Source organism: Melospiza georgiana, chromosome Z (genome assembly GCF_028018845.1).
Source record: "Melospiza georgiana isolate bMelGeo1 chromosome Z, bMelGeo1.pri, whole genome shotgun sequence".
Taxonomy (NCBI): Eukaryota; Metazoa; Chordata; class Aves; order Passeriformes; family Passerellidae; genus Melospiza; species Melospiza georgiana.
Window position 1 is genome coordinate 47,604,924 of NC_080465.1, and position 19,261 is coordinate 47,624,184.

Sequence of the window (19,261 nt, forward strand, 5' to 3'; positions counted from 1 at the left end):
ACTCCCCCTGTCGGGTTTGCTCTCCGTCGCCCGGGCTCCAGCCTGGCTTTAAATATTTCCGAGCGGGATGCCAGCCCCTCCTCTCCTCCTCCTCCTCCTCCCCCTCTCTCCGCCTCCCCTCCCGCGGAGCAGTCAAGACCCGGCGGCGCGGCTGCCCCAGTCGCTCCCACAGTCGGGCGAGGGGTGGCGCGGCAGGAGCTGTCCAACTTTTCAGCACAGTTTCCTCGCCGCTGCCCGCAGGAAGGCGGCAGCCGCCGCCCCTGCCCGCCCGCCCGGCGCGGCCCGACCGCCGGCAGCATGGAGGCGGAGAGCAGCAGCGGCTTGTCCGCGATGCCCAGCGACAGCGACGGGGGCAACGACGGTAGCGGGGGTCTCAAAGCCCCGAAGCATCTGTGGCGGCAAGATCAGCACTACCCACCGCAGCTGCGACAGCACCAGTTCCTCCAGCACCAGCAGCACTCCGGGCAGCAGCCGCCGTCTCCCGTGTCGCGGGGCCGCTGCCTGGCCGGGGCTCGCGTCAGGCACCGTGGCTACTCCGACACGGAGCGGTACCTCTACTGTCAAGCCATGGACCGCGCCTCCTACGCCGTGGAGACCGGCCACCGGCCCGGCTTGAAAAAATCGCGGATGTCCTGGCCCTCCTCCTTCCAGGGACTCAGACGGTAAGAGAGGGCTTGGCCCAGCGCTCCGGCCGCGCGTGTGGGGGGTGCGGCGGAGGAACGCCGCTCCCGGCCGCGGGGACGGGATTCAGCGGCGGCCGCTGAGGGGTGGGCACCGCGGGACCCCCGTCCGACCGGCCTCCCTTCCCCCGGCGGCAAGGATAAGGAACGGGCACCCTGCGGTTGCGGAGGCTCCGAAAGGGGGGTGGGCTCGGGGTGCGCAGCCGTGCTGGGGACCCGGACCCCGGGCTGGGACGCTGCAAGGAACCCCCGGTCAGGGCTCGCCTGAAGCGGGCGTGACCGGGGCACGGGCGGCGCCGCGTCGTCCCGTACACGCCTGTCTGTGGGTGGAAAAGCGGCCACGAAACACGTGGGTGGGAGCGGGACGGCGTCTGTGCCGGCACGGAGCCGTGAGCGGGGCGGGCAGCGGGGCCGCGCTTCCCTGCGCCCGGCGCCGCTCCGCTGCCTCCCCGGCTGCCCCTCCTCGCTCGAGCTGCCCGCGCTCCCCGGGAACCTTCAGCGCTGCTGCCGAGCGGGAAGGACGCGATTCGTGTGATGTTTTCACAAAGTTAAAATAATGAGAGTTCTGGGGGGTGGGAGACAGTCTGGCAAATCCAGGGTTAGGGTCCTGTTAGTTTGAATGGGCTTAGTTGAGAAAATAGGCTAATGGTTTCTTAGCCAGAGGGAGGACTCCGTCATCTACTAGTCTATTGTTCCGCTTTAAATGAGCTGTGGATTTATTTTTCACTGTGTAGCTTACCAATGCCTCTTTTACCCTTGATGGCTGTAACAGGCATCTGTTTTAAAATCAAATTCTTTGTCAAAATCAGAAAGATGTTGAATCTGAAGAATCAATTTATTATTCGGACTTCAAATTTAGTAGCTGGAACCACTTCCTTTTAGTAGAGAGACACACGCTTGCGCTTGAATTTTAAGCAGACATTGTGAATAAAGGATTTATGGAGAGAATGGTGGGCAGAGAGACAATACTTGATACTGAGGGACTCTGTAGATTTTTGATTTCCTGGATAATCAGATTTTTATAGCGTGATATGCTTGATGAATAAATAATAGAATCCTTTCTCAGTGAAGATTGCTTTGTGTGTTTCTGTGGTGCACACCGCATTCTTTATTATGGAGCCTTGACCATAAATCTGAAAAAGACATACTTGAGTATACTCTGGCAGTGTTAGCTCTGTTTCTGCCTAACAGTAACTTCATGTCAACTTCATATATAATTAAGAAATAAAGAGATCCAGCAATTGTAAACTAGAACTATATTTTCAAATAAGTAATCTTTAAATATGTCTTTTAATATCTTTGGTTTCCACACAGCCATTCTGTTGCTGCACATTTGTATCCCTTCTGTGAACTCATTCTTGTCTGAAGTTAATGATGTTAAATTTTTCACCATGTAAGATTGGAAAGAAAAAATAATAAGATTCAAAAATTAACAAATGGTCAATTTAAAGCTTTTTTCAATACATTCCTGTTTCTTTTATATAAAAAACCCTCTAGGGGTCTAGTATTTTCGACCTTTAAGACTTGCTGTTTGTAATGGCAAAAAAGCTTAATTTTTATATATCATAATTGTTGGCTTGAATATATTCAGCATTTTTCCATAAGTGATTAGTAATTGAGGGGGTACTAAGTCAAGGTGGAAAGGGAGAGTACACATACTATTTCTTCTATTAGGATTTCAGGGCCATTTTAAATTACAATTCATATGACACCTGTTTAAATGGGAATTAAGACTTCAATATGAAAAGTATTTTTGTTTTTTAAATCTTCATTCTATTTCTATTCTATTAGCATAAAAATGTTGTTTTGACAAGACATGCTGCTTAACTGACGTCACTGAATTTTATTTTAATTTTATGGGATTAGTAAAAATGCTTCAGATGTGCTTCCCTTTTGGAAGTAGTAAAGCAAAGAAGAGTGAAGAAGTTCAATATAATTCACCATCAAATTACTTTCTTAGGATAAAGTCTCGCAGTAAAACATCTTGAATGAAGAAAACAACTATAGTATGTAAACGCAAAGTGAATGGTAACGAATTGCTTTACAAATATAATCAAGAAATATCCAAAAAAGGGTGGTCTTTCCAGGACTTTAATTTCAAGGTTTCTGTCAATTGCTACTTCCCCTCCCCCCCTTTTTTTGCATAAAAAGCAAAGAAAAATATCTTCTATTTATACATCTTCTTATTCTTGTAAAAGCGGTGACTTGCAAAAATCTCCAATATTTTTATGAAAGACACCTGTCCTTTTAGAGGTATTGCAGTTCCCTTTTTGTATTTAGACATTTTTATACTTCTCCCCTATTTAAACTGTTTTCAAAAGAACATTCCTCCAATGGATTCCTTTCCTCTGGATTTATTGTGGTGTAAGGAGACAAGCTTGTATTTGAGAAGGCTTCAAATTTCCCTAAATATGATGGGTAAAACTGTCTAGAACTGGGGAAAATTGCATATAAAAGTATAGAAGATGCATCAAAAGATAGGGGTAGTATAATACCCTGATGTCTCAAATGTCAAAAAATTACATCTGTGTAATTGTTTTTCCTGAATTTATTTTGTTTCACTCTACACATATCGCATTTCTGAAAACCTCAATGAAAACCATAAAGGACACTTAATAAACCAAATATACAACTTTGAAGTATTTTCTCTTTTAAGTTTAGTAGAGAACTTAAAAATATGTAACAGTTGTATTTTTCAAAAGAAATGAGAAGGAGAAATTACATATGTTACTATTTGAGTTAGAACTGACTAGTACATCTTTACTATTCAAATTGAAGAGAACTAACATTTAAAAGGCAAAATCAGCTAGCAAAGATTCTAAACTGTATTAGTTGAAAAACGCTATGTACTTGTAGTTTGTGATACTAACACTGCTTATAATCACTCCAATGCTTTCTCTGTCTCTTCATAACCATCACTAACTTTGCACTCAACTGTTATTTGGAACAGTGCTGTAGCTCCCTCAAGGAATACAGCAGCATATCATTATACAGAAGGATATGTCAGGACCATCGACTAATGTATTTTGCATAAAAGGCAAGATTATTAGTGCATTTTTAAATTAGAAGGTGTTTTGAATTCATATACACAAGAGCTGCACAAAAACCAGGATAGTCATAGAAGACGACTGTGATTATCTGTGATCACCATTTTTGCCAGTTGTTTACTGTGTGTTCTTGTGCCAGTCATTTAGTCTCTCTCTGACAATATTTTTTCTTATGTAAAAGAAAAACAGAAACAGGATAATTACAGATTCATGCTAAAGTGAATTTTTAGATCACAGAACAAAAAGAACTATGTAACAATAAACAGTAGTCATGGAACTGAGAAATAAATACTTCAACTCAAATAATTTTCTAGTCAATAACACAAAATACTTTGTGTAATAACTTAAGCTACTGTTGTTATCTTCATAAATTTCAGGTACCTCTTCATGCATGATTAGCACTGTTGTGTGATCTATATACACAGGCTAGTTGTTTAAAGAAAATCCCACCCTGGCATTTTTAAAGGCCATTAGTCATATGTCAATCAAATCATCTTGCCATATCATTTTCTATGTTCTATTTTTCACTAATGAAATTTCAGACTGAAAAAATTGTAGAACAAATATCATCAGTCCTAATTCCACTAGTCGTGGAATTTCCCAGGATGTTGTATGCTTAAAATAAATCTTAGTCTCCTAATTTCTTTTTGTCAGGTTTCCCAGGCAATTATTATTTTACAATATGTCCTCTGTAAATTTTATCTCCAGTGTTGTTTTGGCCTAGAATTTCACAAAAACAACTTTTCATCGGTGTTTAAACATAAACATCCACGCAATGGTGAGGCAACACTAGGTTTTACAATCCAGTAATCCTTGTGTTTGTTCCCTATTGCTGTCTGTTTAAAAAACTAATTTCATAAGTGAAAAAAAGTTTAAAAAACTACTTTCATTAAAATTAGTTGCTGTCAAACAAATCTACTAGCTCTCTTTCTTCAAGTATGGGACCCGGTCTGACCAAGTAGCATTCATTACTTCATTGCTTACATATGAAGATTGTTCTACAGTACGATTATTTTTCTTGAAGTGTCAATCTTGTCCTTATACCACCCAATAATAGCTAATAAACCAGAATAACTCTCAAAACTGAATGCAGCATAATATTTCAGTTGCCTAGGGGCTTTATTCTCTATTAGGAGAAGAAGTGAAGTTTATGCATTAGTGTCTTAACTTTCTGAAGTCTGGGCTATTGTACACCACTCTAATAATTTAGATAGATTAACTCTTGGACTTTGTAGCTACATATGGAGCTATAAAAAGAACAGCTACTTTGCAAATTTGTTTGGTTCTCCAATAAAATGCGCACCTCTTTCCATCCTAGGCCCCATTCCTTCCTCCTGCTTGGTTTGGAAAGCTCCTCTTCATCTATTATGTCTTAGCTTCTTCCACACAGACAAAGAAAAAGGAAGAAGAGTGTTTTCCAACTTACAGGCCCATAAATAACACTCTCAGAATTTAGCAGCAGTTTCTAACTTAGAATTTTGTTGTTTACGTGTTTGGCAGTGTATTATTGCTTTGTTTACTACTGCATAGTACTAGCACCCAAGATGTTAAGATAATTGGCATATGGTATTCCTACTTCAGAGACACAAAAAAATTTTACATCTTAGTAAACATTGTTGGATTACTGTTCATTTTAATTGTCTGTAGAGATTAATGAAATAAGAATCTCATGTTGTCAATATTTTAAATAAGTGACTATTAAGGGTGTTGTTTTCATGTTTTGAAAGGCTTACATTTTCTGATTGTTAGAGTTGTGTGACCTGAACTATATGAGTAACATTAATTTTAATGCTGCTGGAACTTGTAAAAATATGAGCTTTTAAAATTCACATATTCAAATATATTTTAATATGAATGTTGCTGAGAATGAATGGTTCAGATTTCTTAATTTAATAAGTATACACCTGATAATCTAACAGGACAATTTCTTCATAATCAAACAGAGAATAATCAAGATTTAAACACTCTTTAAAAAAGATGTGGCTATATGAAGTTCTACTAAAATTATTAACATAACTGTTTAATATATTCATATATTTTAAATAGGCCTTAATATAGCAATATTATTTGAGTATTAGTGAAGATGTCGATTGGACACACAAGCTCTTGGTGTCAGGTCAGTGGTGCTCAGCTGATGTTGTAAACATGTGGAGACAGCAGGTGCGCAGCTGAAGAGTAATTTAGATGGAACTTTTGTGTAAAACACTAAAAGAACCTTAGTAGATTTCTTTTAAAGTCATCTTAAACAGAGTTAAGTAATTCAAACTGCATTTTAGTCTTCCTTTAGAGAAGACTTTGGAGCTAGGAGGGGAACCTGTGAGATTCATGTTAAAACTATGAGTGTGAGCGGAAGCTGGGGACATACAGGAAAGCAAGGCAGTACGATTTGGCTGCTAAATAGTTTGTCTTGATGGACAAGTTCCAAGAATTAATTTCTTGCTACTGGAAGGCGAAGGATTAATGAAAAAGAGTGTTGGACAAACATCACTCTGTGTCAGTTGACAGGGTGATCTGAAAGTAGGTTGGTCCTTGCCAATGTGAAGAATGTCAATGTTCCTTCCCCATTATCAGTATAAGGTATTCAGCAGATCTAGACGAGATGAGCTTTGAGTTTATTTTCATGAACAAGAATACAGGTTATTTCTTAGAACATGACGATTGTTTTTGATAATAGGGTAGTTCTGCCACCATTTCAGGATCAAATCCAAAGCTCTTCTGGTAATCTGAAGAAACTAGATTCAGTAATTAGAAATTAGATATAGTATTGTGTGTTTAGACTGCATATTTAAAGGTGACAAGGTGACGATAACATTTGATAATAGGAATGAAAATGTGCAGATAAGATTTTAAATTCTGTTAATGTTTATTTTGATCCTGTTACCTGCATCTCTTCCTTGATGGGCCTTGAAGGCCCTAAGTTACATATAGCAAGGATTACAGAATGGAGGCAATAGCTGTCTACTAATAGCAATTACTAACAGCAGTTAGTAGCTAGGACATGTCCCATATTTTTCATTCTCCAGATTCTTTTCAGAGGTATCTCTCCTATCTCCTGTGTGTTCCTAATGTCTTAATGTGCCCTCTGTGGAGTTGTCAAACTAACCCTTTAGCTTAGTAGTGTGGCTGCCATTGCACATATGTGCCTGGCTACTTTCAGTTATTTTAAATAGGTCTGTATTACAGTGTTACATGACAGTATTTGTGCCAAAGTTGCAAAGTCTCTTTTAGTAAAAGTATCTTCCAGTAAAGAAAAATAACCGCACTCTGATGATAAATAAGACAAATCCACCTGCTCAGTTGACTTAGCACATGCAAACAAATATGAATGGGCCAAAGAGAAATTATGGATATATAGCACTATACAATCATGGAATGATTTTTGTTGGAAAGGACCTCTGTAAGTCACTTGGTCCAGCCATTGCTCAAAGAAGGTCTATTGAGAACATATTGCCCAGTGCAGTGTTCAGTTCAGGAACACTCCCAGGAAAGGAGGTTCTACAGTCTCTCTGGACAAACTGCTTCAGGATTTGACTACTCCATGGAAAAATGCGTTTCCACTATCTAGTCAGAATGTGCAGTGCTCTGACTTCACATGATATCACTGTGCACTTCCAAGAGACTCACTCCATCTTCTTTGAATCCATTCTCTGATCAGGGAGGCAGCATAGTTCCCTCGGTGCAGTCTCACAAATGTGTAATAGCAATTTCACAGGTCTACTGGGAAATGTAGTGTTCTTAGTGTTGTTTTCAATGCCATTTATTACATGCACAGCGAGAGGAATGACTGATTCCTTTGGTAGATTAATTTGCATAGACTATCCCCTCACTCTCTCCTTGTCTGGGATCTGTAACATCACTTCTCTCTGGTTTCATGGAGAGAGTTCAGCTTCAAGAATACTCAGGAGAAATAAAGACAGGAAAATAACACTGTGATTTCCAATCAAATAGTTTGTTGAGGACTTTAATATCTTTCAGAGATGTTATGAATATTTCCACTCTTGTTCCTCCTGCCTTGGCCCAGGTGATCTAAGGCCTGTACAGCTTCTGACAGGAAAAGTAAGCATGATGGGAATGCTTTTCTCTGGGCCATCCATCCATCCTTCTAATTCCAGAATTTAAAACAATGAAAACCAAACCTCATTCAAAAATCTCTGGTCCAGTACTTGATCCTATGCTCTGACTGCTGAGCTTGACTTTCTGTTACCTCCAGTATTCTGAGGTTTCAGTTATGCCATTCTAAGGTTTCGGTTTTCATGACACAATGCCATGAAAATTGGAGATTGCAAACTGGATTTTGAAACCCCAATTACTTTTTTCTTTTTGCCATTGCCATTATAAGCTCTTCCAAAAGATGTTTCAAAATTTGGCCTCCCTGGGAAGAAATTGTTCTTGACTGTGCAGTGTAGAAAACTTCTTATAAGCTTATCTCACAAGAGAAGTCTAGAGGGGGAAAAAAGTACAAAAATCTACTACATTTGAGGACTTGAAAGTCACTAGAAAATTCAAAATATATGTGATAAGAGCTTAGCTTGGTTTAGTTGTTCCTCCTGGACCAAAGTCTTAGAGCATTATTAACATGAAAAAGTAGTAGTGTAAAATGAGTGGTTGGTCATATATGAGGGGAGTAATAAAAACCTCAAAACATCCAAGAATTATTTGGATGTATATTTGAACACACACACAAAGACAACTGAAACACATTCAGTCACAGAGAATTAAGTCCAACTCTGTAAATTTGGAGGGGTTCAGTTAATAATAAGTTTTTGTTAAATACAGAGCTCATGAGGCAAAGGTTTATTTTCCACTCTAGGATATGTTATAACAGAGGGGTGAAAATCTCATGTCTGATTCTGGAACTGAGAAACCATTGGATGATCATCACTCAGTTATCACTACAGTTTTTCAGACCCATATTTTGACATGTAGTCACGTTTGTGCTTGTTTACATCAGATGATCATAAAAAGTAATGAGAGTCAGAGCAGCTGCTATTCAAATAACCTTTCCTGTGTTTTGGAAAGGTAATTAGTTGTTTGTCTTTGTTTTCAATTATTACCTCTACACTCATAATTTTAGGTTAAACTCATAAACTTCCTCTGTTTTTTTAATTTATTTTTTTCTCTCCACTTAGGAAATTAAATAGCATCAAGTACTGCAAGGCAAAGTTAGGTTCTCAAGAAACAGAATTTTTGTAGAAGTGAAAAGACATGCTACTAGTGAGAAAGTATATGGAGAAAGGATAAACATTCTGTTGAACAGTTTTACTCACTGTTATAATGTCGAATAAAAAATACCACAGATTTGAGGTCCTTTTTTGTGGATGCACTTGTGGGTGCTCTTGTCTCTCTCTCTCTGTCTCTCTCAAACACCTGAGAGAACATAATATAAAACATTAGTAATGTCCTATCCAATGACAGGATAAAGGGTGGCTGGATGTATATATGTGCTCCAGGAACTGATGCTCATATAATTTCCCTCTTTCTACTTACAAACCTTAGATTATCAACAAGTCAATTTCTCTATGCAAGAATGTTCTAGGAAGTTTTAGGCAGGAGTGTTCTAGGAATTTTTAGGCATAATCTGTGCTTGGCTGAGAATAAAACCAGTTCACAGTTGAAATAGGTATTTTATATATTTACATTGTTTATATACACATGGTTTCCCATATGTGAGCAGAAAATTGTCTCTGGGATATTTAACATTACAAGAATTACATTAAAAAGATCTATATTATTTTCATCAGCGAGTAAGGAATACTTAATAGCATAAAGCACAAATTACTCAGGTGCTTACCTGAATTTCTCATTTCCTTTAGTGTGATTTAAAAAAATGCTAAAGAAATGGATAACATTAACAACTAGTAGCACTCTGAGGACACTAAGAAACAAAGATATTGGATAGAAATTGATAGGAGGAAACAGAGCCTACCACTAAATCTTCACTAAAATTGTCTGGCAAGTCTCACCATTTTTTGGCCAGTGTTCTCACTGGCTTGTCAGTCTACCTCTGTAGTGATTTGTTGTCTTTCCTTAGGAAATAAATAAATTTGCAGTCGTGCTTCATGACTAAAACTAACAGTTGTTAACAATAACTGTTAGTGTGTTCAGCTGGAAAATATAAATTTTCCTAGTGTAGCCAACAGAGCAGTTTAGATGTATGGCAGGAGATTGTTCTGAGCAAAGTAGTTTTCCTCCCACCTTATACTGCCAGAAATGTTACGTGTCATCAGGAGCTAGGTTCCCGTGTTGATCTCCTGAACACTATTAGATTTAAGGAAGATTTTGCCTTAGCATTGTATTTTTCTTTTGGAAAGGCTGTACAATATTCAAAGTAACTTATTGTTAAGGGCATAGCAGACCTTTTATATAGAAATTCTAATACTGGATGCCAAAAAATATCATCTATTTATTGGCTCAGAATCCTAAAGATGAGAGATTTTATAGCTGGAAGAGAGCTCATAGCAGAATCAGCTGTACCTGTTGCAGATATTTTCTTTCTTGCTTGCTTTCTTGCTTTCTCTTGCTTTCTCTTCTTTCTCTCTGTCTCTCTCCCTTTCTCTCTCTATTTTCTCTCCCCCTGTCTCTCTCTTTCTCTCTCTTTCATTCCCCACCTCTCCATCCCTCCCCCCATTTTTGGTGGTTTAATCTGGTAGTTCCTTTCTTCTACATCCTTCCTATTTTTAACCCATACCTTTCCTTTCATTATGTAACATGTCCAAAACTGCTTCAAACCTTTAGCTCTGTGCTGGATGTGCCTGAAACAGAGGCCTATTCAGATTTTTTTATGCAAGGTATGGCTCATATATTTATCCTAGTTTGATGACTGATTTTTTTTTCCAACAGCATGGAAGTAGTCTATCATAAATGGTTTTTAATGCACAGTAATCTGAAATGCTCTTTAATAAAACTGCTACCTAATGCTGAAGGTATGCAGTTTCTACCAGCTGTGTTCTTGCAAATCCCCAAACAGATATCGAGTACTTTGAGCTTGTGAAACATGAAAAATGCCTATAATCAAAACAGCTTTATTTACATCAAGTAACATGTAGTATAGGGTCTGTAGGAAGCCCTATTAGATTGCTAAAACTTTGATGCACCATTTAGTAGTCTATAAACCTCTCAAAGAAAAGCTTGGAACTTGATAGTCCTATTGAAATAACAGGCAAACACTGATGCTATAGTAGTAGTAGAAGTGTTAGTGTAATATAAGTGCAGGGTAGTATAAAACTAAAATATTGCTTTTGGTTGGGTTTTTTTAATTGAGAAATGCATGCTCAAAGGAAACAATCTAAGGGAGTAAATTGAAGTGCCTCTTTTCTTGGGGTGAAATATAAAGAAAATAATTAAATTATTAATAATGAAATTATTATGTCTATTTAATAATGTAGCAATATAGCATAATCCAATGAATGGAAACAACTAACTAGTCCTTACATGGATCACTGTCAGAAGCAAAATTATATCAGCAACATTTCAACTGTAAAAGTTCTCTATTCACTTGTCCAGAATGAACATTAAATCTTTTTAGACCTATTTAACTTTTAATGAGAGTAAGTGTGGTTGAAAAATTAATGACTAGATCAAGGAAGAAGAAAATTATCAGATATGGCAAATTTTTTTTGTATTGTTTTAGAAAACCTTGGTGCCCATAATGCAAATTAAAATAGTTGTTTCTATCTAAATTTAAAGAACCTACCTTTTGTTAAATTTATAGCTGCCCTTAATAAGAGTAAGGAAACGTGATGTGTAATTTGAAACACAGGTCAGAGGAAAAAAACTTAGTTTGAGATGATGGTAACAAAACTGAAAGAGCTAGGAAATTAAACTGATACAGAAAATTGGACAAATTAGCAGATTGAAACATGCGTGCATTTTCTGTCCTCAAAATATAGGATATTCAAAAATTTGTATGGATACATAAATTGGATATTAGCTGAAAAATTACACTTAAGTAGATGTAAATTTATTTCCAATTACATAACTTAGTCACTTATATTCTTGCTTTATATACATTGCATTAAGTTTAAGGTAATGCATTTTTACTGCATGCCAGATAGTGAAAAACAAATACTTCTGCTTCCACGACTACTTCCCCTTCCAAGAGCTATGTGTAATAAGCTAATTGAAATGCAAATTTCAGTAAACTTTGTCCCTTTAGACTTGTCAACAGGGAGGTGGTAAGACCAAGAGGTCCCAGAGCATTACTGTCTTTACAAGCTTATTTCTAAGAAAAAATGTTTCTGTTAGAACTAAAAGACTTTTGGTTTAATATGAGCCTTAACATTGCAAAGCCATCATCACTTGTGTGCTCTTCTCACCAAATAAAAAAGGAGAATCAAAAGAGAGTTATCCAAGATAAAATTCAAATGGTTCTAGCGTTTTTTAGCTGTATAGTTTTATTCAGGTAAGAAACTGAATGCTTTTTCAGGATGCTGCTCTGTGACAGCAGGTTTTACAGTCATTAGCAATTGATATGATGGATTCAGCACATGTTTTAAATGCAGAGTGTCAAGTAAGAATTGTAGTAGCAATTTACCTCCATTCTTACTCCAGCTCAAAGATACTGAAGTGTGAATTTTTATTTAATTTATTATTTTATTTAAATTTATTTACAGATTTTTGATTCTCCAGTTCTACCCTAATTTGCTGCTCAGAAAAAAAAGATTATTTTTTGTAGATGGAAAAAAATTCCACAATTTTAAATTAAAATAATCAATGAAAATTAATTACGAATATCTCAATGTGAACTTCATGTTCTGAGAGTTGAATGTATTACAAACTTAGCAAGCAATTATTTAAAAGCCCCTGGAATAGCTTGTTTGCAAAAAATATGTTTAAAGTGAGTGGCAGCTTCTAGAGTAGAACACCCCCTTTTCAATAGAAAAATAAGTAAAGATGCCAGGACATCCTGTGCTTTTTGCTGGTTTCATAAGTGCAAAGAGTTTGACACAACAGGTGTAAGTCCTTCAGTATCTGATCTCCACTTCTGTAGTTTCTTGCCTGTAAGAAAGGATATATGTGCAGCTGATCAACACCCACCCCATATGTGAAAACTCTGTAAGAAAATCAAATATGTTTGTGAATATGTATGCCTCAGCAGGAAAAAATATGCTTAAAAACAGACTAAGGTACTATTAATGCTCTGTTTTCAAAGTTCTTACCATGATATACATGTAAAATTGCATGTTTTGAGCAGAAATTAAAACATATGAAACACTGACCGATATTGAATAGTTTGGAAATGTTGAATTCTGCTTTCTTATCTTTTATTATGGTGATAATGATGATTAACCGATTGTATATTGATCGTATGCCCATTTCTTTGCTTCTAAGAAATTGTTCTAGGACTTACATAGCTAATTTAGTTTATGACATGAATTGTATTAACATTAAGGATGTTATCCGAGATTAAAAAATAAGTTACTTTCAAAATACTTAATATTCCAGCTGGATCTTTCAGCTTTAATTTCACTTGTGATTATATCTTTCTCAACATCCTTAGTGTCTCTTTTTGTTATTTAAATATTACTAAATTTGGTTTGCCCTAAGTTTAATTTTATGCACCTTAAAGAATATAATTTCATTTCTATAACACTGTTCTAAACTTTAAAAAGTGTTTCTGAAAACTGTAGTTAAAATAACTCCTTTTTCAGTAATTCCTAAAATCCACATTAATAAAATCTGCTGCAGTGATTATGCTGTTTTGGTGGATTTGAAAGGAACTGGATTAAGTCCAAAGAATTTTTAGTGTTGCATTTTTATCATAGATTTGTTTATATTGCAAAAGGCCCTTAAGATTGTTGAGTCCAGCTACTAATCCAGCACTGCCAAGTCCACCACTAAACTGTGTGCGCAAGGGCCACATCTACATGTCTTTTAAAAATCTCTAGAGATGGTGACTCAGTCACTTCCCTGGGCAGCCTGTTACAATGTGAGACAACTCTTTTGGTGGACAATTATCTACCAATATCCAAACCATTTCCTCTTGTCCTCTCACTTGCTACCCAGGAGAAGAGCCCAACCCCCGCCCGGCCACAGCCTCCTTTCAGGCAGCTGTAGAGGGTGACAGATCTCTCCTGAGCCTCCTTTTCTCCAGGACAAACACCCTCAGCTCCCTCAGCTGCTCCTCACAGCACTTGTGCCCCAGACCCTGCCCCAGCTCCATTGCCCTTCTCTGGGCTCTCTCCAGCCCCTCAGGGCCTTTCCTGCAGTGAGGGCCCAACCCTGGACACAGCTCTGGAGGTGTTCAATTAGCTCATGTTCAGCTGCTGTTACCAGCACTCCCAGGTCCTTCTCCACTGGGCTGGTTTCCAGCTGTGCTGCCCCAGACCTGTGGTGCTGTGTTTGGTGTTTTTGTGATTCAAGAGCAGGACTTGGCACTGAGCCTTGTTGAATGTCACACCATTGGCATTGGCACATCAATCTGGCCCATTGATCCAGCCTGCCCAGATCCTTCTGCGGATCTCCCTGCCTTCCAGCAGATCAACAGTCCTGCCCAACCCTATGCCATCTGCAGAGTGACTGAGGCCACACTCAGTCCCCTTGTTCAGATGATCAATAAAGACATTACACAGGATTGGCCCTGATACTGACCCCCTTGGGAGCACCAATGGTGACTGGCTTCCAGCTGGGTATAGGTCTGTTCACCTCCCCTCTCTGGGCCTGGCCATCCAGACAGTTTTTGACCCGGGAAAGAGTGATCCATCCAAGTCTTGAACAGCTGGTTTCTCAAGAAGGATACTGTAGGAAATGGTGTGAAAGGCTTTACTGAATGCCAGGTAGACAACATCCACAACCTCTTCCTCGTCCATTCAGCAGATCTCCTTTGTTGTAGAAGGAGATCAGGTTGGTCAAACAGGAGCTGCCTTTCCTGGCATGGAACTGATGCTGGCTATTCCCAGCCCCTTGATTGTTCGGCTGCACTTGCTGTAGGGTAACATTCAAGATGATCTCGTCCTTGACTTTCTCTGGACTGAGATCAGTAGTTCCCTAGGTCCTCTTTCTGACCCTTCTTGTAGAGGGGCATCAGGTTTGCCAACATCCAGTCTACTGGGACCTGCCCAGTTGAGCAGTATGCCATGTGAATAAATGCTTGAATGTGGCCTGGTGAGCACTTCTGCGGGCTCCTCCAGGACCCCTGCGTGGATCCCATCTGGCCCCATAGACTTGTGCAGGTCTGAGTGGTCTAGGATGTGGCTGACCATTTCCTCCTGGATTATGGAGGCTTCATCCAGCTTCCTGTCCCTGTCTTCCAGTTTAGAGGGTGGGTGCCCAAAGAACCAAGTCTTACTAATAAACAGTGAGGTAAAGAAGGCATTAAGTGCCTCAGCCTTTTCACCTATCAAGGATGGAAGTTCTCCTTGGTCCTCTTCTTGTTGCTGATGCATTTTTAGAAACATTTTTTGTTGTCCTTTACTACACTAGCCAGCTTAGGTGCTAGCTGGGCTTTGGCCTTTCTAACTTTCTCCCCATATAGGCTCATGATCTTTTTGTAGTGCTCTTGAATTGCCTATCCTGTCTTCCAAAGGTCACGAGCTCTGTTTTTTCTCCATTAGTGTCAGAGTTCCAGCCAAAGGAGCTAGGATAAACTATGGTGGATAAAAAAATATATTTGGCCTACATAAATTAAGATTTAATAATATTTATAAATTCTAAATATAGAATTTATTTAATATATAGGACAGCTAGTATAATAAACATATGGTTGATTAAAAAGATTTAAATTTATGTTTTGATTAATAAAAATGTTACATAGGTGGAAATTTTAAAATGTAAGATATATTTTATGACTTTTACATTATTAGGTGTTACATTTTGAAGCTAGCATAAACTTTGCTCAGTTTTCTTAGGAAAAAATCCCAATTTCTGGTGCCTTATATATTGCATAAATTTAATTTTACATGAACAGAATGTAGCTGGTTATTCAAAGTGATATGAAGCATTCTTTTATTGAGACACAATATCAAATTTTAGAAGCCAGAAAACATGTATAACTTTCAAAACTGACTCAGTAAAAAAAGTGGTTATTTATAGCCTCTCTATATCTATTATTAGGCTACTATTGCCTTGGTTTTGGTAGCATTGAAGCCTCACATGGAGTGGTGAGTCATTCCAAAGATCAAGCTGTCCTGTAATAAGTCAAAAGATTCTAGAATTTAGGTATATGGAATGGATTGCAGATGCAAGGAAAGGAGGCAGTATATACAGGAAACTTAGCCTAGATCGGAATTCCAAGGTGTCACAAAAAGATTTCCTTCCGTAGATAAACCTTCTTGTCACTTAAAATTGTGGAAACAAATGCCTTAGCTGCAGTGTCTTGGAATATTGGATCAAAACAACAAATCAGTTTTTTAGTGTTTACCTAAACAGTGTAATTAAAAAATACCAATATATTGATGCTACATCGATATTGATGATACCAAAAAAGCATCACCCTCTGATTATGTTCATTCTCAGAAGGAAAGCATTTCTCCAGTTCTTGCACTGTACAGCTTTTAAATTATATGAATTTACATTTCTGCTTCCACTGATTTTATAAATGCTTCTGAGATTTATGAATTTCTGTATGATCTGTGAGCACTTTTGCCTCTTGGCACAAATAGAAGGGTATCTGAGTGAGGGGAAGGTGGTGGAATCAGATAAAATAACCTTTTTAAAAATTACTTAGAGGGCACTTAATGGACTGACCTTTGGGAAAATATTAAAATTTAACACCAATAAAATTTCTGTGTACTGTAAGTAGTGCGGATGCTAATTTTAAGTAGCTTTTATTTCAAAATACTTTAATATTTTTGCTGTTTCAGATGTCAGCCCTTACTTTTGATATTGGAGGATTTTTTTCTGTGAAATGCTAATAGTGGATATTACTTGTCATCTGAATAGGATCAATGTGTGGCAGGATGTATGGTTTGAAATTAAATCTGCAGTACTTGATCCCATGCTGAATTGTTTACTGGTCAGGCTTAATAACTTGAAGTCATATTCATATATAATATTATCAATATTTTTGCAAATATCAAGGAAAATCAATCACTCCAGTGTAGAATAATGTGTTAGTTGAGCAAATTACTCTCTGGTGGATTTCTCACTAGCTGTAAGAAGAACATATCCAACTTGTTTTGAAAACTTGACAAGTGTTAATTGTCAGTTGATATCCTAAGCTGATTTGCAAGTGGGAGTTTTCACAGAGGAGGTAAGATGTAGATAAGGAGGGAATATCTAATGACCAACCTTGAAAGGAGCAGCTTCTATTTGATGCTGTAGAAAGGGGGAAAAGACAACAGGAGATTAGGTAATTTTCTTTGCAGCAGCATTCTATGTGAATAAAGCAGATATAAATTAATGAGAATCTGGATGTTAGTATCTTTGCAGATGGCTAGGAAAAGTTTGAGATTTGGAAAAAGAGTTTTTCATTTCAGTACGCACCTATTGCCTTGCATAGAACAGTCCTGAGCAAGTATCAGTTACAGAATATGTTCATGCTCCTAGCAACTACGTTCAGTTTTGTTTAGTTAAATAGAATCATAGAATAGCCTGACTTGGAATGGACCCAAAAGGGTCCTTGACTTCAGCTCCTGGCCCTGTGCAGGACGCCTCAGGTACCACACCACGTGCTGGAGAGCATTGTCCAAACACTTCTTGAACTCTGTCAGGCTGGTGCTGTGACCACTTCCCTGGGGAGCCTGTTCCAGTGCCCAGCCACCCTCTGGATGAAGAAACCTTTCCTAAACCTCCTCTGACACAACTTCAGGCCATTTCACTGGCTTCAGTCCTGTCACTGGTGACCAGAGAGAAGAGATCGGTGCCTGCCCCTGCTCTTCTCTTCCCAAGGAAGTTGTAACTACAATGGGGTCGCCCCTCAGTCTTCTCCAGGCTGCACCATCCTTCATCAACCCTGTAGAGAGGATTTGTGTATCATATGGATTTATTTTGGGAATTCTATAGGCTCTGAATCATATGCATGTTCTAGTACTTGATGCCTTTTATTTCCTATTTATTTTTCTAAATATTTTTGGTTTATGATGTATTTCAGTAGGAATCCTATAGCATGATTTTTTGATAAATGTGAAATGGTACTTATGCTGTTATCTGTTTGTAAGTGAAATGTGAAAAAAAGCCCTGAGGGATGTCTCCCAGCATGTCTAGAATTTATCTATCAGTAAAAAAGAAACATAGCTCCAGATATTTTCATAGCATGTTCAGCATTCCAGTGAAACTCTGTGTTTATTTTGCCAGGAAGGTCTGTTGTTTCACTAGCATGTGGGTGATGATTGTCCTCAACTACCTTACTCAACCATTTGACAATGAGGCTCTCATGCTACTACATTTTGTCACATATGGCACATCCTCTACTTTTTTTGTCAAAACCATCACTTTTAGATCTTCTTGGAAAACATTAATATCATAGTAATTAGAGGAAATTTGTAACCTGATTTTTCAGGGGTGCTTTGAGAAGTATTAGGTATTTGTGCAACAATTAGATTTATTTCAATTTGTAATTCAATTATATAATATATATATTTATTTCAACTTATTGAAGTAGAATTTATTTCAAGTATAATATAGTTTATTGAAGTGTAATTTATTTAAATTTAATAATTTTTTGAATTTTAATTTAGTTATATTAAAAGGGTATTTCCCTACACTTGATTGGGGAAGGAACTGCAAGTAACTCATTTACAATGAAGTGGGATTACAAACCTAGATTTTTCTAGCACACCATGCAGAGGCTATAGCCTGAAAAGTACCTCAATTATTCATAAAGCCTTCACAAAACTCCCATTTTGAAGGTTCAAAAATTACTTGCATGAAGATTGCCAGCTAAAGTGGAATGATGTGCAAAATAATATTCAAGTTTTGTGTAGATGAATCTCTAGAAAAGTTCCTTTTAGAGTTAACACAAAATAAATTCCTACTAGGTATGTGAGGAGATGATAGTTGAGGAAAGACTGCAACTGAAGAATATGTTACTCCATGTTTTCTGCCAGGTTAGGGTTGAAAACAATTTGGTACTGTGATAGTGGCAGTATAAACCTTATCTATTAGCTTAATTCCCAACAATTAATATCATTATATACAATGGGTAAATAACAGACATTTCGGCTTTGGATACCTGATAGCAATTCTGTATAGTCTGTTCATATGGGCTTTGTTCTGCACCTAAAATCTAATTCACCTTTAGAAATACTGCATTCTTCCAAATGAGAAAATGAAAAAGGTCAGAAATTTTGGACAAGTATTTATCCTTGAGATAATTTTCAATACAGTGAATCTTGTAATATATAATATTTGGGTAGACAGGCTTGGGAAGATTTTTTTAATATTAATATTTTTTTAATATTCACATGTAATATTAATGTTCTTACATTTATGTGAATATATAATACTGGTACATGTATATGTATCATATGAACACTCATGTGTATGTGCGATTCTGATGATTTATTGAAAGAATATAAAAAGACCAGCAACAAAGAGGTTGTAAATGTGAGTTAAATGTCTGTACAAACAGCTGTTCTGTGTTACTATTAAGAGTAA

General features: G+C 37.8%; 1 protein-coding gene across 1 annotated transcript in view; it reads left to right on the top strand.

The window, feature by feature from the left end:
- The first annotated feature begins 297 nt into the window (after positions 1–297).
- PDE4D (phosphodiesterase 4D) overlaps positions 298–19,261 on the top strand; it is a 347,631-nt gene continuing 328,667 nt past the window's right edge. The window contains exon 1 of the mRNA XM_058044061.1: positions 298–662. Within this exon, the coding sequence (XP_057900044.1) occupies positions 298–662 (365 nt within the window). The remainder of the gene's footprint in view (positions 663–19,261) is intronic.